General features: G+C 42.6%; 1 protein-coding gene across 4 annotated transcripts; it reads right to left on the bottom strand.

The window, feature by feature from the left end:
- Positions 1–27,838, bottom strand: LOC147194591 (rho GTPase-activating protein 12-like). Of its 4 annotated transcripts, XM_086129228.1 has the most exons (19): positions 27,638–27,838; positions 23,786–24,597; positions 12,105–12,365; positions 10,337–10,543; positions 10,093–10,173; positions 9,547–9,654; positions 9,313–9,375; positions 8,497–8,571; positions 6,798–6,859; positions 6,637–6,718; positions 6,449–6,550; positions 5,741–5,839; positions 5,370–5,472; positions 5,059–5,178; positions 3,192–3,290; positions 2,970–3,047; positions 2,766–2,900; positions 1,844–1,949; positions 1–1,533 (listed from the first exon to the last, which is right to left on the bottom strand). In XM_086129228.1, exons 2-19 carry the CDS (start codon positions 24,533–24,535, stop codon positions 1,359–1,361), a joined length of 2,706 nt encoding a protein of 901 aa, XP_085985354.1. In that variant the 5' UTR covers positions 24,536–24,597; positions 27,638–27,838; the 3' UTR covers positions 1–1,358. The 4 variants fall into 4 exon arrangements, with proteins under 4 accessions (XP_085985354.1, XP_085985352.1, XP_085985351.1 ...); XM_086129226.1 differs by lacking the exon at positions 8,497–8,571; XM_086129225.1 differs by lacking the exon at positions 9,313–9,375 and having other exon boundaries at positions 27,638–27,837.

The following is a 27,838-nucleotide window of genomic DNA, read 5'->3' as shown; positions in this document are numbered from 1 at the left end:
TGTATCTCAGAGGTCTTTTATTGTAGTTTAATGGAGCCAGCAGCACTTTATTGTGACAACGTGTTTAATAATGTCACAATGAATGATGTCACAATCATCCGTTGACCCGACAGCTAAAACGTTGACGGCCGAGCTCAATGATCACAACAAGTGTTTTGTTTTCTGGCATGATTTTTTTTTTTTAAACACTTCAGGCATTCTTTTTCTTATTGTTATATTTAAATTCTGTGTACAATACAACTTTCTAATCTCCCTCCCACCCGCACAAAAGTTGAACAAAGAATTCAGGGAAACCGATGGAAGTGTTCCAGTGATAGCAATTCATCAAACGCTATTGTTAATGGATTAAAAAAAAAAAACTGAAAAAAAAGAAACATAAAATAAAGAGATGATGGCTGGAGTGTTTTTTAATCATACACATACAAAGCCAATTAAATGAAACATGATGCATTTATCTATTGAAAATGTGAAAGAATCACTCGTATTATGACATTGTAACATTTTTCTCCCGAGTACATATTTCATGACCATTTTTCCTACATGGCTACTGGGATTTCTAGTTACCTAATGCATTTTCATTTTCATTTTCATGACTTGCTTATGACATCTAAATGTAGTTGAATGAATTTTAAAATTATTTAACCTTTTTTTTTATTCAATGACATAATTTTATGGCAATTGTATTTATCTATTTTCTTTTTTTTAATCTATATTTACCGTACTTTTATTAATTTATTTCATCTTTTTATTTAACTGCATTAGCTCCTACAAGTTCTAATTACCTACAGATTTTTTTTAATCACCATCGAATGAAATTTATTGAAATAGCATTTTAAATTGCATCATGTCATCATTTGAATATTTTCATGATGCTTTCGTACTTAAATTTAAGCAATCAATTTTATCATGAAAGTCCTGATAGGATGCATAAATCTCCTTAAATACCTAAAAATGGAAACGTATAATGCCATAAAATAAGGTGGTCGTGAAAAAACATATTTATCAATTGAAAAAAATGAATTAATGCAGGTCTTAATGGATTTTCTATTTTAATTGTTGTTTTTAATTGGCTTCATATGTGTTTAATTTGGTGGCAACTCCATGAGGTGGAAGAGTTTCAGTAAATAAGATGTGTTCCTTTTTGTTCCATTAAAAGTTCATCTTGGATCCACAACGAGCATTTCTCTTGGTCTCAGCAGGTTTGTGGGTTTTTTTGTGTTGTTGTTGGTGGGGTGTTTTTTTTTTTTTTTTTGGTCCTTTAAGTTAGAATCCAGTGTCAGGAAAAGTAACCCAAAGCTAGTCCAAAGTGCAAAGAATGGTTTTGGTCTCGTCAGATCGCCAGCGCGACCTGTCGTCCTCTACCTGCCGAATAGGTTGTCGTATTCCAGCAGGATGAGCTCCACAATCTGGTTCTGGTAGACCATGTGGACTGCCATGTTCCACGTCTCCATCTCAGGCTTCAGCAACGTTGGGCCGAACACGATGGCCACACTCTGGTTGGTCATGCGGTTTTCTTCGCCGTACTCAATCACCCTGAACACGCAAGACAGACAACCTAATAAATTTCGATCGATGGATATTTGCTTTCAAGTGGATGTGGAACAATTTGGAATTTTGACCAGCGTGGGGGAAAATACATCAGAAAAGAGCCCTTTTCCGTATATTTCAATTTGGTTACTTGCAGTAAAAAGGCTGCCTCGACAAATCAATCCAATTTGATCAAAATTCAATGAGTGCCGATATGGTCCGAGAAATCAAGTTAATCCAGACCTGGAAATACGACAGCTTTAAAAGCCCATGGAACATGTTCAAGAACAAACTGTATATCTTATTTTTCCCGTACTTGCGGAGGTGTTTGAAGAGGGCCTGCATGGTGTCGTGGTTGGGCTCGGGTAGCTGCCGGACAAGTTCTTTCATGGCGTGGACCCGCTGCTTGTAGTCTGGAATCTCTGCGATTCGGCCGCCACCCCGCAGGAAAATGAAAAGATGATCAGTGACTGACAGTGACCGGTGGGATAAAAACAAGAGCTTGTGTAACGATTGCAAATATTGTGCTAATGGTTGCGTTGATTCCCTCTGGTGAGCTTAAGAGCTACACTCCAACGCAACGAAATGAAATTCGAGTCAGTAAAAAAAAGGATATTACAATGTCAATACAAAGGTTTCTTTTAAGTCACCTGAATGGCTCAATTAGGTCAAAGAGAAACCATCTAAATATTTTGGGATAATAAATATATACAAAAAACCCCAATTTGATTACATATCTAAAGCAAGATTTTAAAAAAAGTAAATATTAAAAAAATAAATAAATAACATTTTGAATTTAGAGCCATGTGCAAAACAAGGTAAAAAAATTAGGAAAACAAAATATTGAAAGGATTTTAAAGTGTCCTATTAATCCGTGTTATATATATTTTTTTAACTTGCAAATGTGTCAAAAATAAAATAAAATTAAACTCAACATGGAGCAATTCATGTATAATATACGGAAAATGAAAAAGAAAATATTTTTATTTCAAAACAGAATGAATACAAAATACCATTTAAAAAGTATCCAGACACAAACATGCTTGGTCCTAAAACAAAATCTAAAATATATAAATTAAGTATATTTTGAAAACAGAAACACACACACACACGCACATATATATACAGGTATATATATATATACACACACGCACGCACACACTGTATATTTATGGATGCTTAAGTAAAATATCCAATATGAGTATATTAAGTGTATATTTTTGGAGACGAGCACTCACTGATGGCACTGACAAAGTCGTGGAAGAGCGTGTAGGTGAAGAGCGGCTCGGGAAGCTCCCTGAAGAACATCTTCAGGGCTCCGGTGGTCACATGGATGTCCTCCCACTTGCCGTCGGACAGGCTCACCTTCTCATCTGCGTGCCGGCACATCAACAACCAGTAATAAATAAATAGCCACAAAAAAACAAGAACGCGGGACTCACCGTGATTGACGGCAAAGCGCAGTTTCTGGATGAGGGCCAAGTTCCCGCTGACTCTGTAGAGGCCGTCGATGTGCAGACCTGCAAGAACAAAAATATAAGACAGGAAGAGGGGGGGGATATATATATATATATATATATATATATATATATATATATGTAAATAAATAAATAGGAAAAGGCTTGCGCGGCATGTCGTCAGTCAGGTGGCGCCGCGGGACGCACCGTTGCTTTCCACGTGCTCCATGCACATCTTGACGAAGGAGGGCACCGTGCTGTTCTCCCTCTGGCACAGGCTGGACAGGCTGCATCCAAACACCTGATCTGTGCACACACAAACACAAACGCACGCAGTTTGGATGAAAAACACAATCAAAAATGTCTCGGTTGGACTCAACTTTGCCGAATTGACTGTAAGACTTTCCTGTCTTATGGTGGCTCATCAAACTTCAACACCATGCTCTGCCCACACGCAATCATGAAAACATAATTTGCAATTTTAATAATAATAATAATAATAATAATACATTTTATTTATAAGCGCCTTTCAAGACACCCAAGGACACTTTACAATAACAAAAAACACAAAACAATACGGGTTGAGAAGTCATTTGTCTGTCTAGTACAGGGCTGCCCAAACCTTTTGGACCGAAGATCGACTTTTCGATCAACCAACCTCCCGCGATCGCGCACACACAATACTTTTTGTGAAAATGAGACTGATAGGATGATTAAGGTGCAGTGTACATGAACACCAAAGATGTATTACTAACATGCACAAAGACACACAAATGGTTGTTTGTTTTTTTTCTCCTCTACGCCCCCCGCGATCGACTTGGGACCAGTCCGCGATCTACCGGTCGATCGCGATCGACGTAATGGGCACCCCTGGTTTAGTATGTGTGGTTTACGTTTTAAAGCAATCGGACCAAATCTCCGGGAGTTCATCTTTGAAGGACCCCTGGAAGTAGCCAAAAAGGAGCCTAAAAATAGAAGCTTTGAACGAAAATGGCAGCTTTCCTGTTCATTTTACCATCTGTATTCTTGGGGCTTTTTCATGGGTCTACTCGTGATCGATCTGCCTTCCAAATTTCATGATGCTAAGTGAAACTGGCTTAAGAATCTGTATTTTCCAAAAGATTTTAGTGGGACTCCTGCAATTGGCTCACGTGAGCCTAAAGCGGCCGCTTTGATCCGAGGAGGCATGTTTGTTTTACAACATGGCTTCTTGAGACTTTTTTTGTCTGTCTACTTATGATAGACGGGGCTCCCAAATTTCATGCTGCTCTGCGAAACTGGCTTAGGGGGCTGAATTTTCATTAACGTCATGATTAATTATGAATGATCAATTTAGTCCCACTCCTGGAAATTGCCTCAAGTGAGCCTCAAGTGGCCGTTTGGAATTAAAATAGCTGACTTCCAATGTTCTTTTCCAGAGTGCCTTCTGGAGGCTTTTTTGGTGAGTCTACTTGGGATAGACATGCCGAGCAAATATTAAGCTCTTAAGTCAAACCGGCATCAAGGTCTGAATCTTTTTAAACATGAAGAACGAATGACTTCTTAATAATCTGGTGGTTTCTCGAGAGTCGTCAAATTTCACTTGCCAGGCACCTCATTAAGTCACTCACAATATGTCAAATGGTTGGCAGTTTTATGATCTGACTCATACTTCATATTTGGTTGCAATCTGACAAATATTCAAGGTGGACGTAAAATGGTTGTTTTGAACCAAACTGTCTGACTTCATGTTCATTTTTTACATTGTGGGATCTTTTTGCGGGTCTACTCATGATAGGCATGTCTATCAAATTTCATGATGCTAAGCTAAGTGCAACTTGCTTTAATTTTCCACATTTTTACAAGCTATTGCTAGTTTTGTTTTACGGCAAGACATCAAAATTTGGGGCATGTATTTGTGATTTTTTTTTTTGGAGGGGCTACTCATGATAGACATGCCTGCTAAATTCATGAGACTACAGGCAACTGGCATCAAGGGCTGAGGTTTTTCTTTTATTTATTTTTTTAGCGAGCATGGTTATTATTAATAAACCAAACAAAACACGTGGCCTTGGCGGTGGTCAGACGACAGTACCTTTGATGTAGCCTTTGTCTCTCACTGCCTGCATGGTGGGCCGGCGTGTCAGAAACTTTTTCAGCTTGTGTTTGGTCTTCTTATTATCGGTCCCGTCCATGCTGCTTGCCGTCTTTACGGCTGCATGGGAAGCAAGAGTCCAAAATCACATTTTTGTCGCCGTGACGACGTGGTAGGAATCAAGCCTGATAAATCATTGTTGAACAGTAACGGAATCATTCGATTTTTTTCGAAGACACCGTCTGCATTAGTGATCCGAAACTCCTTTGACACAGTGTTGTCTTCTGTATTTCACCTTGAAGTTTACGTACCTCTGCCTTTCTTGGAGTCTCTGCGTTCTTTCTCCTTGTCTTGCTTCTCTGCTCCAGGTGACTCGGGCATGTCCTCTTCAATGGCTTCATCAGACTCACACGCCTGAAAAAAAAAAAAAAAAAAAAAAAAAAAGTTAGCAAGTTACCTTTCAGAAACTCTTTCACTATTTTCCTCCTTTGTGGTCCGACTGCGATATTTGACCGAAGAAAATTCCGATAACCAATTACCTGTCTTGTTAATTTTAAAAAATGACAAAAGGAATAAAATAACGTTTTTACTCCTTAACACTTAGAACAGAGCTACCGTGCCCCGACTCATCTGCAGTCGAGTAGAGAGGAATGCGAAATGCTGGTTGGTTGGTGGTCCTTACCGAACTGCTGACGGTGTCCCTTAGCGTTCGGTACCACTCGTTGACAAGGACGTCGTTTTCCGACTGGATCAGGAGTTCTGTGCCCTGCCGGGTCTTCAGCTGCGGATGAGGTAAAAGTAGCGTGAAGAATTACAACACACATTAAATCCTATTTATGCTCTTTACTCAAATTAGGTTCTTGAGGTAGCACTTGACTGTTTTTAATTTGGTTTCTGACTGGTTCTTAACTAATATTAGACATGGGCCTGGCATATGATTTTTGACAGAATTTCTTTTCATGTTGTATTGTTCTTAAATGTTTTTTCAATTGGTTCTTGATTGTTTTTTTTGACTACATTTTAATATGATTGGTGACTTAGTTCTTGACGATTCTCATTTTTTTAACGTCGATATGTTTTTGTTTTGTCTTTTCTAACGTTTTCTTGACTATTTTGTGACATGACTCCTGACGTTTGTTGTTGGATCTTGGCCCAGCCTAGTCATGGGTGGAAAACTTGTGGTGGTTATTCCAAAAATTAACTCAAGTGTTTCATCTCAGTGGGGTGCATATTCAGAAGAGCCCTCTTTCAGACAAAGACAGATAAAAGATTTGGTTGTTTGATTTCACATTGGCACACAATCACATAGAATCATTAAAAAAAAAAAGAAGTCTATTTTCAATCCCATGTCCTCATTTTTAAATTAAGTTTCAAGTCAAATGAAATCCACCTCGATGACGTGTTTCTTGCTGGATTTGTCTTTTGAGGCCCAATCCACCGAGCCACCCTTCAGGTCCACCGTGAACTCGGGTTTGGACTGACCGCCGCCAAACTGCGCACACGCAATGGAAGATAGCTGACAATGGCACCCAGCAAAATAACAGCCATTGATTTCATGGAAAGGTTTGATGGACGTACCCAACTGGTCCCGCCTCCCTGGCCTTTGGCAAAGAGTAACGTGGAGCCTTGCAAAACCGTCCAGGAGGAAGTCCAATTCTTCCTATGATGGACAGTCCGCAAACGACTGCTCAAATCCACTCAATATAAAACACAAAATGACAATAAAAAGTTGTACTCACCGAACTTTCTTGCCGTTCTCTGTGATCTTTGTCACATTGAGCACGCCGCACTTCTCTGAGGGCTGAACACAGAGAAAGGGATGGGGGGAGTATAAAACACAGGAAGCGAGCAGCTTAGACGTGCGTTTTGAAGAGAAGCATTGATCATCGCAGCGGGAAGGCCGCATTTAAACACCGCCAACAACAAGGGCAACACCAGCACCCAAACTAAAGCGCCGCAAAATAAAAGCTTTGCTCTTTGATCTGCATTCAAGAAAGCAGGCAAAAACACAATACGTGTGCCACATATGCACACGTCAGTGGGCAAATTAATGGAAAAGCAAGCAGGCTTGATCAAAGGAATGTAACGTAGGCCCATAACAGCAGGAATATGCTGACAATTTACACCGTATGAATGCAATACTCACATAAACTCTGATACGATTTACTCCAAAGAGATTACGATTCACCCCAATAAAATTCTGAGACGATTCATTCCGACTACGATCCAAAGCAAAGAGGTGACATTCACTCCCGAGCTGATCTGATCCACTTCAATTAGGATGCAACGGAATCGAATACGATTGAATCCAATTCCATTTCCATTCTGTCTCATTCAAATCACGATACGGTAAAATCCGATTGCGTTCGGTTCACTCTATTTCGAGATCGCTTGAATTACGATACGCTTAACTAAGTACGATAGGATTCACTCCAGGCACGACGCAATCCGATAAGACTCCCCGGATTTCCGATCCAATACAATGTGATAAAGATCGATTATGATTTTCGGTGATAAAATAACATTCGATTCACTATTTGTCAATACACTCATGTACGAGTCACTACAATTATGATCAATCCATGAAATTATGATACAATACAATTTACTTGACACAAACAATATAGTTGACTCGAATTAGGACAATACGTGCGATTCACTAATTACGATTTCATATAATTCATTAAAAATTCAGTTGGATTATCATTCCAGCTACATAACACTCAGTAGGATTCACAGATGATTCGCTCAAATTAAACTACGATACAGTCTGATGAGTACAGTATATGAAAAAAACAAACGATACAGTTCACTCAAATTACCTGAAATCGGCTACGACTTCATCAACATATAATTATATGATTCATTAATTTTGATCTCATATGTTTCACTACAATTGCGATCGAATTTATTCCAATTGCAATCCAATTCACAATAATAACACTCCGATACGATTCACTCCAATTACGATCAGAAACTATTCATGCCAAGTGTGACATCCGATTCACTCCAATTATGCTACGATGCAATAAGATACGATTCCTTTCAACTACAATGTGATTAATTCCTACACATTACAATACCATTAACTTAAATTTGGATGAAAGATTCACTACGACTTTTTCACACAAAATATTTCGACTTTCTTCTTCCTCTACAGCTCTCATCGTACTATTCTAACCCACCCAATCTGACAGCACGCAATTGTCCAATTCAGCCCACTGACCTCGTTGCTTTTCCTTTAAATTGTCACACCCCAGCACAAACACCAAACAACTCAATGCTGAGAAAAGGAAATGCTCCTGCAGCGACTCAAAGAAGCCTACAAACAAGGTTTCCACAAAGGTTCTCTTGCATCTGAAGAATGCAACCAAAGGGGAAAGCTTGCATGAGATACACAACACGGAGGTTGTTCTTGGTGGGGGTGCTTTTACTAACAGAGGCAGGGCGCCTAGGAGAAAAGGGGCCGGAGTCAGAGTCAGTTGTGGGGGACTTGGGACTCAGAAGTGCGTCCTAGTGAGGAGAAGACAAGGAGGTCACATGGGTTAATAAACAACCAATCAAAGCAGGATAACCACAACACACAAGAGCGCGCGGTTGCTTTGAGTTTGGAATGGACGCACACGTGCTATTTGTTTCAATTTTTTCAGGGTTGAAGGAAGTGAAATGGAAGATTTTTTTTCCAGACTTTTGAAAACATTGTAGGTCTTTTTAAAAACCTTTTGGATCATTTTAAGACCTTTTGACACTCGTTTAAGACGTCATAGGACCTTGGAGGACATTTTAAGACCTTCTATGGCTTTTTCAAACCTTGTAGATCTTGAAGATAATTTCAAGACCCTGTGAGATCTTTTAAAAACTTTTTAGAATCTGATAGCATATCTCAAGACCTTTTAAAGACTTTTTACGACCTTGCAGGACATGATGATGATGTTCGACACCTTTTAGGACCTGTTGAGACATTTTAAGACTTTGTAGGACATTTTAAGATTCAAAACCTAACTACAAATCACTTAATAGCTTACGTTGGGGTACATCTTGTTTTATTTTGGTTGCGTTTGCTGTCCAAGTTGTTTTCTGTTCTTTGCCCTCAACTGCTGCATTCGCGCAAAATTCTCACAGTGGAATGATTTCAAAAAGTCAGAGGTAAGGAGTAAGATTTATCATCATGCGAGATGATTGGTCACTCAGGAAAAAAAAAGAAAATAGGAGGTACAGCTGTGGTAATCCATGCACATGCTGACACAAACTGACTTGCTGCTTGTACGGATGCGGGCGGGAAGAGCCTGTCCGGAACGGTCTGAGTTTCAGCGTCCGCTGCAAAGCAACCAATCTACAACTCAATCCTTCATGTATAGTATTTCCCAAAACAAAATGCCGGAGTAGTCCAGCCGACGATGAAGGCAACAAACGGGAAGCACTGCTCACTTGGTAGTCATCTGTGGATCATTCTACAAGCGTTTTGTAGTCTTTTATACATCAACGCACCTTGTCGTTGGGTTCTTGGACATAAGCGCTGTGTCTCCACTTGGTCAGGACGATGGGCTCCACCTGTTTCCTGTCCAGACTGCGAGTCTTGGTGGGGTCTGCGAGGTGCTGTGGTGGGGAATGGTTGTACGAGAGGGGTAGCGCAAGAGTCACTGTTACAGCCTTTGCTCAAATTTGACACATTTCCACAAAGCCACAGGTGTCAAACTCCGGTCCTCAAGCGCCGCTATCCTTCACGTTTGAGATGTTTCCCTCCTCCAACACACCTGAGTCACACGATCAGGTTCGTTATCAGGCTCCTGCAGAGCTTCCTGATGAGGTAATGATTTGAATCAGGTGTATCGGACCAGGGAAACATCTCAAACATGCAGGATAGGGGACTGAGGTGGTTGGGGATCATTATTTTACAGCATGGCTTTTTGAGACTTTTTTTTGTGGAGCAACTCATGATAGACATGCCTACCAAATACCAAGTAAAACTGGCTTCAGGGAGGCTGAATTTTCTAAACTCTACATATCGTTTGCTATTTTCTGGCAAATCGTTACCTTCGGCAGCTCCCATTCGGACCTGGAGCCGTCGGCGCTGTAGTAATATGGCCGACCCTGCTCGTCCATGTGTTTTAACCACTGTTAGTGTACACACAGAAAAAGGACAATCAGAGACAAAATAAATAAATAAATAAAAATAAAAACCAGCATTTGTTGTGGGTCGTCCCATCAGGAAGGCTAAAATTCCCACCATTTGCCAAGCCGAGCCAAGCCCCCAAGACAGCGGAAGGAGTTGAGGTACCTTCTCATTAGTATAGTCACTGACATAGAGCGTGTGGCCGTACTCGTCCATCCCTTCCGACCACCCGCGAGCTGGCGAGCCGTACTGGCTGTCGGACAAGCTGGAGTAAGCGCTGAAGCACCCGTCCTCCGAGCACAGCGGCCCCAGGCGGCCCGCCGGCAGCGACAGGAAGGGGAAGAAAGATGGTGAGAGCGACAGGGGAGTGCTCTGAGCGTGGGGAAAGAAAAGGAAAAAAAGAAGGGGGGAGAAAGTAGTCACCTTTCACCAATAGAGGAGGAAGACACCAGAAATAATACACCCACATGTACAGAGCCACAGACATGAGATGAGGGAGAAAAAATTTGGGCAGATACAATGTGTGCAAAAAAATTTTTAATGCTAATTTCTGCTCACAAAATAGGTATCATGTGTGAACGAAATCGTGATTAACCCCCACAAAATGCAAATTTGTAGGCTTTATATTGGCAGGATTTTAGAACTAATCAGCAAGTTCAAAAAACAAAAAATATATATAACCGATATAAACAACAAAAAACTATAACCGATCCGATCAGGACCAATGTATCCAATCTACTAAAAAAAACTTTAGTTTGAGCCCTGCTATTTGTAGGGCATTGCATTTTGTGGATTCGATCAGTGCCATAAAAAATAGCCAATTATGACATAATAACCAATCCCTAATTTGTCTTGAAATGCAAAATATCTGCCGATCCAATCCAGTTAGTAGGATCCGTGTAAAGTCTACTAATTTTTGAAAGGAAAATATGTTCAAATGTGGCAACAATATACTATTCTGTGACCACAAAACAGATGAATGACATCCACAAAATATCAAGTCGTGGCCACAATAAAGGTAGAACATGCGCAGAAAATGCTAATGCATACGTAAAATAGAGAAACCTAAATAGTGGTAACAAGATACTAATTTGAGGCCACAAAATACTAAATGAAATACTGCATTGTGGAAACAATATGCTAATTTATGGCCACTATAACGGGATATTATTTTGTGGGTTTTATACAATTTTTGAGACATGTCTGGGACTCCATGCAAATGCCCAAAAAAGATTGACATATAGCAAGTAGAGACAGAAAGCAACAATGCAGACAAGAAACAAGTGTGTGCAATGCCGTTTTGGTCTGCGAGCACGGCCAATGGCGTTCTTGTGTTGTGTGTATTTGCGGACAAAATGGACAACAACATTTTTGCTTGGCTTTTCGATTTGATACATTAACAAGCTCCTGTTGCTGCTTTTCGGTGCATTACCAGCATCGGTCTGATACTTTTTGAGTCCAGCTTTGGACTAACAGCGCTAAAGTGTTCCTCATATAATAATCCTGAATGCGGTGCCACTGTTGTAACACAGCAAACTACCTCCCATTAGCCGCTTTCACGCCGTCCTTAAAAGCATTCATCCCCATGATGTTGTTCCATGAAAACAGCACAGATGTCGGTAGGGGAAATAGAGCCAAAACAGAGAGGCTCTGTTGTGTAAAAATGGCAGGGGAGGAATCTATTGAAATATACAAATTCTCCCGCTTCAGAGATCGTATCTGAATTAAGTAAGAAAGACTGGATGCTGGCTGTGTGTTAAGGTATTCCAAAACACAGGGACAGCAGTGTGAAGTTTAACATCTGACACTCACTTTTGTTGTCAAAAGAAATGCATGCCTGAGATGTTTTTCCTGTGTCGCTACCGTTTTCAAAGGTCGCAAAGAAATGCCACGTTTCTGTTCATCGCTGCGTGAAAGGGGTGTTTCTTTTCACCTCGTTGCTTTCTCCCGTGCTGTTGTCGCCGCGCGATCCGCTGGCATCCCGGGCTCGGGGAGGCTTCCAGGTCCTTTCATGACTGCTGCGGTTGTAGTAAAAGAGGCGGCCGTGCGGGTCTTTGTATGACTCCCAGTCGCCCAGCACCTGGTGAGGGGCGCCGGCCGGGAGAGGGGGCGCAGCCAACTGCGTGATTTTCAGCTCCTCTAGGTTGCTGTACACGGGCGAGTGGGGCCGGCCGCGAACCGCCGACGACAAGTTCTGAGGACACATGAAAGCACTTGAGAATTTTCATGAAGGCCAAGAGACTGTGTATTTTGAAAAACAAAATCTGTATTTTTTAAACATGTTTTCAAATGAGGCTCGGAGCAAATACGTGAGCACAGTGCACCGAAACAAAGTCGACCGATTCCTTTTATATAATATCATCAAAATGCCCAGATGTTACACCAACAGCTAACTTGAGCAGCCTGGGAACCTTCCTGCATTCATCACAAACTACGACGGTATATGTGGACATGGAAATGCGCTTCGAGGTCATGGCGACACAGAAAGGAGGTGACGGCGAGTGTGTTGCGTGAGGTGACGAGAGAAGAACAGAGGAAGGAAGTCAGCAAGAAGCCACGTCAGGTAGAAATGAGGAAGCGAAACGGCAAGACGGACCCGCATCCTGATGCGGGAACGCGTATTGGCCACCAAACTGAAAAGATACTCTCATGCAACAGAACCTTCAAAGTGGCCCAATGTGGAGGTTTAGTACAATTTTCAAAACTTGCATCATCATGCTTAAGGTGTCTAAACAAGACAGCAATGAATTCAATTTCACAAGGATTCATTCATGACTGACTCTAAAAAAAACATCACCAGGTGACAGTATTGCCACGTCAGGAATCCTCAAAGGGTGAGTGGCTTTACTTTATTTTGGTTTTGCTCCATACAATGTATGGAATTTTTAACTGGAACAGTAGCTAAAACATTTATTTATTTCATGTAATACAATTCTAAAAAAACTATCTAAGGATAAATTTGGTCATATTTCTCACAAAGCAATTGAAAAATTTTTTAAATAACTATTTTTTCAAAATTTAAACAAAAACATGTTTTTCAATTTCCCCAACATGTGTTATTTATTAATTTCATGAAAAACATTTCTGCCCCAACCCCCCCCAATAAATAAATAAAAAAATAAATTGAAAAAATAAAGTAAAATAATTTTCAAAAACGGTGGTGATTCAAGTCAACCGTGCCACAACGAGAAAGTATCAGCGGAGAAGATCAATCAAAATGCATCACTTTTTGTTTGCACAAGCAAGTGAAAAATAAATACATCAGTCTTAATTTTTTTTTTTCGTGTGTGCTTGCAGAGGTGTTCATCTCCACTACTAACAACTCTATCTGAAAAGGTTGCCGAGGCTTACACAGTCACTGACAAGAGAGAGAAAGCCGCAGCACGGTCAGCGGGCGACTCTTCACACCGGCGCAACCGAGGGCGCCGAGTCATCAACAGCGCTGGCGTCCCGCCACCTTTTTTGTAACAAGCAATGATTTCAAATGATTTACCTCTTCGTGCATGGAGACTGCACGCCGACTACTCCTCATTGGTATGACCGCCATCAAGCCTCGCTTGACTCCACTGCGACAAGCAAGCGCGTGATAACATGCAAGGGTGCGCGTCAAAGGGGAAGTCCAACCCCTCAATCTACCGTTCAGTGAGCGGGGACGACAGGATCCCGTTTTGACCGCCGCCGCCGCCAGACCGCATCCTGCTATTGAGGTTGCAAGCAACCCCCCACCCCCCACGCACCCAAAAGCACATGCACGAGGGTTTCCACTGAAGTCACATCTTGTCTACCCCCTTTCACGCCGATCTGGTGCAAGAGCCCCTAGAGTTTTTTTTTGGGGGGGGCGGGGGGGGGGGGGGGTAAAGGCATACACTAAGTAGGCTCCTTTTGTGGTCAAACATCAAAGAACTTGTGATAATTTTGTCTTTTTGTCAGTGAAAAAGGGGTACAAAGTGGGTATTTCCGTGATGGGGGTCGGGGCGGAACTATCTCAGCGCAGACACAAATTTTAGCTTTACCTCAGTATGAAAGGGGTACAAGTGGATGTTTATACAGTAGAAAATCAAAGAACTAGTACTAATTTTGACTTCAGTTGCGCACCAGCTCTAGGTGAGTGTGAAAGGGGTACAATAAGGACAGTTTTGTGGGGTAGAGCCATTGCTAATTTGGGGTCTAGCTCAGTGATGAAGGGGCACGGTGGGCGCTTTTGCTAAATTTGGCTCTTATTCTCAAGCATTACTAGCATCAGTTCACAGTGTGAAAGGGGTCGAGTGAGTTACGTAATTTACGGCCTCATTAAATGTGCATGGCGACGCTGTGACCTCCATGATGGTGTTAATGGCGTTTGCGTATTAGCCAGCAGCTGCTACTGGCAGACCCCGCTGCTAGCAGCTGATCAATATGGAGGTCAGGAAGATTGGACGAGGCGCGGCGGGATGCTCAACATGATCACCTGACCTCAGCGCTCACTGTGACAAAGCGCCGCCTTAAGGGAAAGTCAGAGGAGGACAATTTGTCACCCATCTGTTGAGAAGACCAGGATCAAAGTTAGAAGCAAGTACACAAAATCTCCTGGGTGATTTTGTCTCTGAAGGAAGTCTGAAAAATGGCCAAAACGACCCAAAGATGGCAGCTTCAAAACATCTTAGACTTCCTGTGTCTTTTCAGGGAGGTTTTCTGGAATCTGTTTTGTGGCCGACCAAATTTCATGTTGCTACAACATGGCCAATATGAAGCAAAATGGCAGACTTTCAATTCATTTTCCCGCATGGCTTCTTGATACATTTTTGTTTCATCTACTCATGATTGACATGTCAACCAAATTCCACACTCCTCAGAGAAACTGGCTTCAGGGGCTGCTGGATTTTTCCCAAATTCCCTGACTTATTACTATAAACACTTCCACTGCTATGCAGATGACTGCCAGATCTATGTCCCACTGAGCAAGAAAGACGCCTTCTCATTAAGGCCACTCCTATCCTGTCTGGAAGAAATCAAAACCTGGATGGCACAAAATTTCTTGAGATTCAATGAAAAGAAGACAGAGGTGATATTGTTTGGTCCCAGTGGCCCTTGTACATTCCATCCTGTAGACTTGGGCCCCCTGTCTCCTTATCTTAAGTCAACAGTCTCAAACTTGGGCCTTAAACTGGACAGTGATTTCAAACTCGATCGGCAAATTGGTGCCGTTGTTAAATCCAGCTTCTTTCACCTTAGACAGCTGGCCAAAATAAAACCTCTCCTCTCACATGAACACTTTGAGATGGTAATTCATGCCTTTGTCACATCCCGGCTCGATTACTGCAATGCCCTTTACTTTGGAGTCAGCCAGTCCTCCATTAAGCGCCTTCAGCTGGTCCAGAATGCCGCCGCTCGCCTCTTGACTGGTACTCGTAAGAGGGAGCACATAACTCCTACTCTGGCATCCCTTCACTGGCTCCCCATTCATTTTAGAGTTATTTTCAAGATCCTCTTATTTGTTTTCAAATCTCTGAATAATCTCGCGCCACCTTACCTCTCTGAGCTCATCCGCCCCTACACACCTGCCCGGCGCCTCAGGTCTGTGGACCAGACTTTATTAGAAGTACCAAGAACTAAACTGAGGCTCAGAGGGGATCGAGCCTTTTCTGTTGCTGGTCCCTCTCTCTGGAATGACCTCCCACTAAACATTCGGCAAGCCTCCTCGCTGCCCATCTTCAAAACCCTCCTCAAAACTCACTTGTATTCTTTGGCATTCGACTCAGCATGACTTAGATTTGTTCTTGGTTTTACTGTTTGGTGCTTTCTACTGCCTTTATTACCGATTTGTCTTACTGTTTATTGTGCATGTTAAATTGCTCCATGTACAGCACTTTGTATGCAGCGATGGCTGTTTGAAAGTGCTCTATAAATACTGTTGACTTGACTTGACTTGACACTATACCGTAGCTTGAAGTTGACTGAAATGTCTTCTTGGAGGGAGAATGACAACAAAGTCTGTCAAGTCAGTGCTGAAGGTTTGGTTGGGAATCCGCATTTTTTTGCCCCGTTTCCTCTCTGGTTTGTCTTTGACACACATAAACCCGCTGGGCTGCGTATCACAGGAGAGTGCCGAGCAAACACAACATGCACACGCATACTTTTGACTCAGTGGCCACATGCTTACACTTGTCCAAACATGCCAGGCAACACTTGAAAAGCAAACTCTGTCAGGGTTTAGTCAGGTACCCACACAGAATGGGGAGTTCAAGTCAACCAGCGAATTTGATGGATTCTCAGGCGTCGTCAGATGGGATGCAGAGGCGGGGCGGTTTCTGTGTAGTCCCCTTTCACCCCCATCCATCAAAGGACGCTTTTCCTGGGTAGTGGTCTTGTGTGAATTAGTACAGTGAAACTCCTCTACAACGAAACCTACATGGGCGAAAACACCCCCTAGTGTGGAAAAAAATCTTCCCACTTTCCTGCCCCCCATACAACGAAAAAAAACCCTGTTGTGTTATACGAAATCTTTTTCTCTTCTCTTGGATCGCGACGAGATTCACTACAACGAAGTCTAATTCAACAGCGACCTCTACTGCTTCGTTCGGAAATGGCAACAGCAACCACCACACTGGTTTACACATACGCAGTAGTCCAGGAAGTATTTGTTATTGTTAGTTTCAGACGCAGCATGAATGTTGCATTGCTAAAATGGCTACAAAACAAACCTTTGGATGTCAAGCAGCTAAGACAAGAAGAGCTCTGACGCTGGAAGAGAGGGTAAAAGTGATCAAAATGAAAGACGGAGGAAGCATAATAAAATACATTATCCAAGAAATTGATGTAAGTGAAAGTGAATGCTGATCGTAAATTTTGCAATTTCTTTTCACGTTTGTGTGTGTGTGTGTGTGTGTGTGTGTTTACATCTGAGATCAACTTTGCTACAGTGAAAAACCCTCTGTTGTGAAAAATATCTTGCTGCAAACATGATTTCGTTGTAGAGGAGTTTCATTGTACCCTACATAGCTTTACCAGGTTGCTGTCCTGCGTGAAAGGTAAGCAACACGGAACTTGGCTTAAGGTCAACCCGCCGGTTTCACGATTTCTGATGGCGAGTATCAAAGGTAGGATGTAGGCTATTGTGTTGGTGTCAGTGTTATATTTCAAAACCTGGTCCCTGCATTGCAGAAATCCCTCACACACAGCCGTCATGCCACCTTCGATACAACCTCTCAAGCAAGCGAATTCGGGCGCCCCCTCAACACCTCGTTCTGTGTCCATACCTTTTCATTCTTGAGAGGCGGTGTGAAAAGTGGAAAGCTGGGATAGGGGTGTAAAGTTCAGCACCTGAGATTTACTTCTCCTGCTATGTGACACTTGCTGAAACCATTCAAAAGATGTCAGAGTCATGTCTGAGCTGAGTGCATTCATCTCTTAGTAGTGTGGTGATGTTTAACAATGTCTGTGTGTGTGTGTAGTTTTGATTATGCAAGCATGTAAGGGGTTAGCATTTGGACAGGTGCGGACGGATAATGCAATGTGATTGACTTAGCAGCGTGCACATGCCACTCTGGTTTCTCCTGTACAAAAGGATTTGCAATCGCAAGTTATATAAAGTAACAGCCAGGACATGGAGAGTGTACTAGTCACGCCTGGCCACAGCATGAAGCCCATTGGCTGGCCTTTAGGGTGTGCAACCAATCACAGACGACAAGCACAATCTTCAAAACCAAACGAGTCAACCAAGACTTTCATTCAAATGTTGATCCCTGTTATGCTTTTGCTCGAATAGCTGGTTGGGAAATACCTTGCTCATGGGCACATAGCAAAAAGCAGCATGCCATGTGCAGTTTTTATTAAAGATTGCTAATTCCATGACAATGACATCAAAGTTACGCCCAATCAAGGTATTTTTTCTCATCCCGAGTTCAATGTGACACAGTGTCACACAGTGTATCGTGCACCGTGTTGAGTGTATCTTGTCTCAATGACATCAAAAGAACGACCACACGTCGACCAGCTCATCGTCTTCCTTTTACTCACTCCCCCGAGTTCAGCGAGGCATCGCAGCAAGCAGCATATCATGCGGCGTTGTCGTGACTCGACTGGTTTATAGTCGACTAAATGAACCCTCTTGGAAGTAACGAGGACTGAATAAAAGCTCCTGATTAACACACTTAACAAAACAAACACAACAAAATGTCCTCCATTCAGAATGAATATTCATGCATGCACTTTTCCTGGCTGGCACAACACCAAAGATAATTAGAAAGAAAAAAAAACCACATACACACGGCAGAACCTACTTTGCAAATGAAACCATTTGAGCAGAAGAAAGCTTACCGGTAATTCAGGTACAAAGTTAACAAGGAGTTTTGGCGTGAGAGAATATTTGGCAGCTTTACTGCAGATTAGCGCAGAGGCGTTCAAAGTCATCACGCTGACAAGAAGGACGAGGTGATGAGGACGGCTCCTGGTGTAATTACACCCGACAATGTGCGCAAATGTGGCTGCGCAGCGGCCGTGGGCGATGAGGAAAAATGCTTCAAAATGTAATCGAAAGGATATTTCATTCACGTGAGAAAAATGATCTCGGCGTTGAGGACGTCGACTTCAAGTCATTGGTTTTTACAAATATGTCAGCCAGGGCAGCCTTCAAAATCAACCATTACAATTTAGTCAAGACAATGTATGTGCATTTATTTGGTATGGAGGAGATTTTGTCAAGTGTGATATTCAAGAGCTCCTGCTAGTATGTTAAATGACTTCACTGTAAACCAATACTGTACAGTCATATAAACTGTAAATAATGAAATTAAATACATGACATCAATAATTAAGGAACCATTGTCTGTGCATTATTTTTCTATGAATTCCTTGAATAACCAAAAACATGGCGTGGGGGGGAGGGGAGGAAAAAATATAAAGCTTTTTCCTAATGGGAATCACATCACTTCATTCATAGAACTGGTCTTTCTGGTTGAGTAGTCTTTGGTTTTCTCAGACAACCGTACACAAAACCTGTCAGGATCAAACCAGTCCAACGAGACCAAAGACCGACCGGTCCCATGTCGCCAACCGCGTTGGCAACATGGCGCTCGAAATGTTGACCAACATGGTGGTTAAAAGTGTACAGTGAGTCATCGGAAAGAATTAACAACCCGTCTAACCTGGAATGGAACGATGCAAAGAGGCTTGGAACCACACAGGAAACGAAAGTGTAATTGGGGCTATGCGAAGCTACACTACACTCATTGTTTTACAAGGACAATTAAGGAAAGTATGAGAGAAGGCGTCTCAATAAGGAGCATTCCAGAAGAGTTTCCTGTGAACTTTCCACATTTGGGAAATATTTAAGGCGCCACGGTGGACGACTGGTGAGCACATACGCCTCACAGTGAGTGCGATTCCGTGCTCTGGCCTTCCTGTGTGGAGTTTGCATGTCCCCCCGCATGCCATATTTTCTCCGGGTATTGTGGTTTCCTCCCACATTTCAAAAACATGCACAGTAGGTTAAATGATCATTCCAACTTGTCTCTTGGTGTGAGTGCGAATGTTTGTTGCTGCAGCAGCCAATGGCACGGTTGTTGATTGGCTGGCAACCAGTTCAGGGTATATCCCGACTCCTGTCCGAAGACAGCTGGGATAGGCTCCAGCCCTCGTGAGGATAAGCGGATCAGAAAATGGATGGATGGATATTCATACATTTAAAAAAAAAAACATTTACAAAAAATATATAATAATTATACACAAATTAAAAACTACACTACACAGACTACAAATAAAATCTAAATCACATAATAAAAACTACAACATAACTAATAATTATCATAATTAAATCATAGGTAGAATTTTATTTTATTTTTGCATTGTCTAAGTCCCAATTCAAAATTGCGCTCTGATGTTTTACGATTAGATTTTATTTTTTACCGTTGATTATAAACAGTGGCCACGTTCTATTCACAGTGGCTTGACAGTTCCGAATTTTACAGGAGTGAGAATCTGCCGCAAAAACCAATTAAGACCTCGCCGGTGCAGGTCGATAGATGAATCATTTATAAGTAATGAGAATAGAAATAAGTGGATGGGCATTATATGGTGCTTTACCATCACAGTTAATGATTAATCAGCGAGTACACGTTCGGTGGGGTGCAAAGTTCAAAGAAAAACTGGTCTTTCTTGAAGAAGGTGACAAATGACACTGCACACTGATTTATGTGAGGGAGTACATATGGGCGGGGCAAAAGTAGACCCATTTAGTGGCGACAGAGGCTCCATAAATCATTTGAGCATCCTGAAAAAGCTAAACTAACTGTGGAGGAAGCCTTTGAAAACACACTTGGGTTCTATGTTATTAGTGCATCGATGTCTGCAGCGTAGCGCTTCAAAACGTTTGACAAATTCCGACATGTCAACAGAGTGTAGCCACAGCTGCCCAATGTCAACATTTGGGATTATTGCAGTGTCGAATGACGATAGATGACGACAGGAAACAGCAGTTGTGCCAGTTGTGCTGTTCCACAAGAACGCGAATACAATGAATTGTCACTAAAGGGTGACTTTTTGCTCACGCTAATTACAAAGCAGAAACCAGCTACTTTCAAATGCCAAAATGATGAGAAAAAATAAAAACACTTTTCCATTGTCACATTGATGTTCCTGTATTTCGTGTACATTCCGCCAGTCCTTCTCTGTCCTCGAGCCAGAGCTCGGCTCAGCAACCAGCTGTCCAAACAAATGTTATTATGTAACGTAGTGCGGCTCGCGCTTTCGCCGGCATCACTTTGAGCATCACGGGACACGGGCGAGTCAGTCCTCTCGTTCCTCTGTGTGCCGGCCACATGGATCCATTGGCAACAACAGCATAACGTTTAGCTTGTTCCATTCAGCGATTCAGCTACGTCTTTAGCATTAACGACTTAACGGTGGCCGAAGCAAAACAATATGGAAATGATTCCACTCACGTTATTTGTTTCGCAGCGGGAATTAAGGTCACAAGTAGCTTTTTTTATAGAACAGTCACTAAAGGGGTCAGAAAGGTCAAACTGTCAACACTTGTTACACATGTTGTTAGTGTAAGCACACACGTCTGCAGGTACGCGTTTTTAACTCAGAGAGTCTCTCTTGAAAATAAATAAGTGATGTGTATATATACGTTGTCAAAATAGTTGCCCATTAATTTGACAACTCAAAGCTCATCCCTTGCAGTCAGTGGATAGCGTGGTACGCTTCCCCAGCTGCTACAAGTGCTGTTGACGTCACGTGCGTAAAAAGTACTGACTGGCTTGGAAACGTGAAACTGAAGCGTCCGTCCGACCTACCGTGCTGTTGTCATCTGGATACATGATGATGGCCGCTACCGTCGTGGTGCTGTCGCCGTGACCACTCTGTGTGTGTCTGACATGGGCGAAAATGCAACATCCACAGCCTCCCAAACACTACTATTACATAAACACACACTCACACACACACACACACACAGCGAGAGAGAGGGCGCACAGTGCTCTGCTGACATAACACCACGCACACATACATACACACAAACACATCCAATTGAAGCGCTTGTAGGGATTAAGACGAAAAGCTCTATAAAGAACTGTGGCTCCCACACACACACGCGCACACACTTGTTTGTGACTAATCAAAGACACAGCAGATGATCCCCTCATAATCGCTACGCAGAATGTCGATTATTCTGAGACTTCTTTGAAAAGGGATCCCTGCGCAGGCTACACTAAGATAAATATTCTTTTCTTCTGTATTCAGCAAGCCAAGGCAACCAGCAGCATATCATGCACTATCTTCAATAAATAATCGTATATCTGTAAAAATATCAAACTGTGAGTGTCCAAGCCTAGTGCTTTGTTTTGACGTATTTCTGCAACAACGTCAAAGTAGTACCATGTACACGTCAGCAAGCAGCACATTATGTACTTTCTTGACCCGATGTTATTTTTGTAAAAACCTAACAGTATGACGGGCGCATCGTCGTCATTCCTGTTTTTTCATGTGTTCAGAAGTAGATCGGCAAGCGGCACATCGGGCATTTTGACTAAACTGCTCAAATGACCATGAAATTGACAAAGAACGGCTAATCCACATGTCACTGACTACACAGGCTTGTTTTACCTCAATGAATGATTATAAAACTAAGCTTTCTTATTTTCCAGTGTTTCGGGGTGGTTAAAAAAAAAAGTCATTACTAAAAGTCGACTTGAGGTCCACTGGACCAGAACCTGGAGAAAACCGGGTGAATTTGTATGAAGAAAATAAGTAGAGACAGCAAAATGAGTGCACCAACTGCTGCGCTGCCACAAGCCTTGTGTGCGTGTGTGTGTGTGTGTGCGCGCGCGCGCGCGCCAGAATTTCCTCATAAAGTAACACAGAGGCTTTATGCCCCAAGTGAAGCACTGTAGCACTCTCCCAAAAAAAAGGCAATCAAACCATCCAACACCTCTGCTAGCTACTGCAATTGAATAGAGACTAAGCAGAAGACTAGCCACTAGACTGCCACGGGCTTTATAAGGACGTTGAGTGACATTTTGTTTGGCCTTTAAATAAACTGCTGTATATGACCTCGAGTTCATTTGTGAGAAAGGAAGGAAGTCCATTGTGGCGTTCACATAAAAGTCGGATTATGAAAACGTAAACGTATGTTTGTCTTTGGATGGCCTTTCATCAGCGGGGCGCCAAGATGAGAAGATTAGCGGGAGGCTGGACAAAACAAAACATGTTGGCGAAGATGTGATGTCATAAAAAGTCACGTTGTAAGGTCATTCCAAAACAATGACTGTGGTCTCGCAGTCAGAACATTTGCAGTGTGCACAGCGAGGCTGCTTTCATACGAGCATCCTTGATTACATTTTGCGTCACTAACATGTTGTTCTTTCCCCACTCTGGTTTGGTACGTTTGCTCTGGGAGCAATCAAGCTAGAATTGTGAACAAAATCAACCTTTCTGCTCTTGGTACGAATCAAAATGACTTTGGAATAGTCAAGCTATCAAAAGAATGAGTCGGGTCTTCACTTCAACCGCAACCCCAACCTGAAACCGAAACCCAGCACAAACACTACCCCTGAATTCCATCCCTAACACTAACCTTAACCAATCAAGGCAGGCCAAAACCCCAACAATAAGCCTGAGCCTGAAGACCCGGTAAAGTGAATGCAGAGATTTGTTTCAAAATAAATAGTACATGATTTAGGAAGACATCTGAAAATGTGTAAAAACGAAGTACGATGTTCAATTGTAGCGTTGAAATGTTTCTCACGATTTCAGGTCTCCTTTTGGGGTGTGTGACTAAAACGATGCTCTGTGACATAGCTTGCCCCTTTCCCACCATTTAAGAGCTTGAGCGCCTTCGTTAGCACCAGAAGTTACCCAGTGCACTAGCGACAAGCGATTTGCTAGCTAGCTACAGTTTTCCAGCTCTCCAAAAAGCCTTTTCTCTTTGGATAGTTTGATAGCATAGACGCTTTAGAGTGCCTCATTGTCAGCTGTGAGTATGTACGTGTCACAGAGAGTAGACGAAACAGTGAGACTCCAGAACTCAGATTCCAAACCGAACCTTAGACCCTAATTATAAACCCCAACACAAAACAAAAACCCAACCCATACTAACCCTCCAATAGCATCAAGTCATAATGATAAAGGTTTCTTTACCTGGAGATGTTCGGTAGAACTGCTGCTCATCTCATCTCCAGACTCCGAGTCGTTGGTCCGCCGTTCCTCGCCACCCGAGTGCATAGGGCTGTCCAAATCCAGCGGGGCCCGGACCAACTCCGGCGATCGAGTACGGGTGCGTGGCAGCGTGCTGCTTAGTTGGTGGGAAGGCCCGGGTACGGTGCTCTGGGCCGGGATTTCGGATAAAGATCGCGCGGGTCCCGTGGGGGTGCCGGGGACATGCTGGCGCTGGTTACTGTCCCGCCGTTGGATGGGTGGCGTCAAATGCATGGACGAGGAGGAATGAACGGAGGGCGAACGCACAGGGTTGGACTCCGGTCTGTCTGGGTTCGCCATGGATGAGTCCAGATCCAGATTGGCCGGTTTCACCCAGACAGCACCAGTGTTCTGAGGTGGGGTGTTGCCAGCAGAAATGGGCTGATGAGGTGGGATGCCTCCAGCGGGAACGGGGTGATGAGGCGGTGTGTTCCCGGCGCTAACGGGATGGTGCGGTAAAGGCTTGGGGGGCGGCATGAGGGCTTTGCGCACCTCCTTGACGTACTGAGCAGGCACGTAAAAGCCTTTGCTTCCCTCCTCCCTGCGCACCTTCCACCAGTCGTCGTTGGTCTTCTGAACCAGCATGTAGCATTCTCCCTGGTGGATGGTGATCAGTCGGTCTTTGGACTTGTATTCGTAGTCGTACTCCACCTCAATGTAGACCTGGCCCGGAGCGATGGGCAGCTCCGCCATGGCGCCTCCTGCTGTCCGCTGGGCTAGATTACACGTTGTCTGACATGGCCTCCACAGTCGAGCTGATGGGAACACGAAAGTAGGAGTAAAGATTTAAACCACTGGCCCAGACGCACCACCATCGGTCATGACACGCACGGTTTCAATTCCAATACGCCAGTTTCGGCACCCTGACACTATTCTGGAGCTTGCCTATGTGGACATCCACAAATATAGATGTCGATGCCGAGACATCTATGGAGACCGAGGTACGGACAGTCAGACATGACGTTCTGGAGTTAGGGTGTCGCGCCTTACTTTGGTCCTATTAGTTGCATTGCAGAGGTAGCCATTGGGAAAATGCAACTTTTAACGAGAGTGAATGGGTAAAAATTTCTGTGCACTAAAGTGAAAGGGTGTCACTCATCATACAGCACACAATTTTACTCATGATAACCTATATACTATTTATCCAACACACATACGTGCACATATCCTTCAATCCCAACGGGACCAACATAGCATCCCAACACACCCCGTTCAAGACCCTGACACCTTCAGTCAACATCATGATACACCACCAACAATTCACAACACATGGAACCCCTTTCAACCTTAATGGGCCCCTTTTAAACTTGACATACAAGCATCAACCACAACATACCGCGTTCAACATCCCAACTTTTCATTGTGATGCACCACTTCCAACATCCAAACAGATCCCAATCCAAACCTGACCTGCTGACTTCAACGTCTCATTTTGAAAGTCCAGACGCACCCACTTCGATCGCGACAAACCACTTTTAGCATTCTGTTACAATTTCCTCAATTGCGACTCACCATCTTCAGCATTCCAAAGCACCCACTTCTCTTCTACAAGCTTGTGTATCTAATAGAGTGTCTGTGTTATTAGGTCATAAGACGCTCTTTGGTTGTGTGCGTTAAACAACAACAACAACACAGTAGACACAAAGTGTGTCTTAGCCTTCCTCATATGGTTGTAAACTAATGAGATGAAGTGAAGAAGACGACGACGCGTAAATCCTCTTGGAAGGCGGATGCCTCGTGGGGATGGGAGATAAGACGCGAACGCTAATGCTAATAACGTGACTCGCACGCTGCCACACCAGCTATGCTCATGACACGGACAAGTCACTGCTCATTTGTGCGATTGCTCGCATTGTTTCCTGCTTAAGTCACAAACACAAAAGTGTTTTCAGGTGAGGCAAGGACATATTCAGGGACGGACACACACACACACACACACACACACACACACACACGCGCGCGCACACACACACACACAAGAATTCAAAGAGAACCCTTTATTCATAAAATATTTGACTCTGGACACAAAATTAGCACCAACGAATGAGACCAGTCAATTGATGTATGTTTTGTTTTTGCTTCTATGATGCAATAACTGGTGTTTCCCCGATTGCTAAAAGTTTTCAACTGTCATAGAAAGTGGACTTGCGCAAACAACATGGAAACACAACACCGGTTCAGTTGCGCCGGTAATTCACTCAAAGGCTCATGGGGCCTCGGAATAAGGTGGATATTTGATTGCTGAGAGTGTAGGTAATTTTATGTGTCAAGCAAAAGCAAATTATGCGCATTGACTTTGTGTTTCTTGCTAAATTACCAAAATTGCTAATTGTTTTCAATTTTAAAAAGGTAGCGATCCTGCAAGCAATTATGTTACCAATCTCCTTTTAAAACAAATATATATGCAAACAAACAGTTTTTACTTGCCTCTGATTTCAAAACTAGTTATTCAACAATTTGCTGTGTACAAGTAATATGTGTCCATTACACATTTATTTGGGTTCACAGTCAAAACGGCCCTCCGAAGGAAATTATTACTACGATCTGGCCCGTGACAATGGCTGCACAATATTGGAAAAACATGCGATATGACTGCAATATTCAACAGGCACTTAAAAAAAACATTTGTATTTTAAATGAATGAAATAAATATTTTTTTTTATCCAGCAAAATAAACAGACTTAGTGTATTATATAATCTGTAACCAGTGTATATTCATTACCTTGTATTTCGCATACTGCCGAGATACTGCTGTCCTGGTGATAGAGAAGGTTGGTGATGCACATTTAAGGTTGCCTCTCATCAGACAAATGCATACAATTCCATACAAAAGTATTAATCTTAGCGATACGCGTTTTGCACGTGCCATTATTGGAATTTATGAATATTTTTCCATCTATATTGTGCAGCCCTATTTCAGACCCTGAGGTATCCACTGATGTGTAAAAAGGAAAAAAATCAGGAAAGAAAGGAAAAATAATAACAGCAAAACAATAATACCAAGGCTTCCACAGTGATCAACTTTTTTGATTTGATCCATTTAACTGCAGTGTAAATATTGCTGTTGTGTAAATATAACTCTTTTCATAAGTACTTGTAGTTTAACTGTTTTTTGTTTGTTTGTTTGTTTTTGGTTTTCACTGCAATGCACACATCAGACTGCCATGTTAAAATTTGTCTGGATTTTTTTTAAACTCTGTCTCTAACAAATAGATCGTCAAAAATAACTAAATAAAATATTTTTTTAAAAAACGTCCAACATACAGACATGTTCGCGAGTGATTCCAGTGTTCAGTGAATATATTCTGTCAGAATTGCCCACAGGATTAACCAAAAACACAAATTAACACATTTTCTGACCCAGGTGCACGCCACATGAATCTAAACACAAATTCCCCCAGCTCACCTGCAACCATGATGAGAGGAAAAGCTCCAGAAAATAGACGAGTGGATTTGATTATGAAAATTAACTTTTTTTTTTCAAACAACCCAGCCCTGCAAACGAACCTCGAAGCGAATTCCCGATGGGATTGTAACACTTCCTGAAACATTCCAGCCAACTTTTTCCGCCACCAGGATATCTTTTTCTCCTGACACTTTTACGCTGCGTGCGACTTTTGGAAAAAAACAGTACTGTAATTTCTAAAAAGTAGTCACGTCAAAATGATACGTAACAGGTTGATAAAACGCCGTAAAACGTATTTTCAAAATAGGTTTGCTAAGTAATTAGCATGGCGGCTACCTGGACGTCCTAGAGCGGAGAGGGGAAAAAAGTGTCATGTCAAAGTCACTTACCTCAAAGCAAACACATCCCGGTGGTCATGACTGGGTGGTTGGTTTGTAGTGGTGCGTAAATCCCGGTCAACTTCAGCCAGGTCAGGGTGTGTGGCTGATGAACAAGCCGTCCACCTGTCAAGGCTTGACGCCGAAAAGCAGTCACTTCCTGTCCGCTCAAAGTTGCTCAACTACTCGCCACCTTCCCCAGCCCAAGATTGT

This window comes from Hippocampus guttulatus, chromosome 14, assembly GCF_054856545.1.
Source record: "Hippocampus guttulatus isolate MCC_2025c chromosome 14, RoL_Hgut_1.0, whole genome shotgun sequence".
Classification (NCBI taxonomy): domain Eukaryota; kingdom Metazoa; phylum Chordata; class Actinopteri; order Syngnathiformes; family Syngnathidae; genus Hippocampus; species Hippocampus guttulatus.
The sequence above is the reverse complement of the archived record's forward strand: the minus strand, read 5'-3'. Positions and strand labels throughout refer to the sequence as shown.

Bases quoted from the DNA above. Each gene is read 5' to 3' on its own strand.
- LOC147194591 (XM_086129228.1), bottom strand. From the start codon at position 24,535: ATGGCGGAGCTGCCCATCGCTCCGGGCCAGGTCTACATTGAGGTGGAG. The intron at 12,366-23,785 runs GTAAAGAAACCT...ATGTGTCCTCAG, and splicing joins GTTCTACCGAACATCTCCAG to AACTTGTCGTCGGCGGTTCG. The intron at 10,174-10,336 runs GTACCTCAACTC...GTACACTAACAG, and splicing joins GTGACTATACTAATGAGAAG to TGGTTAAAACACATGGACGA.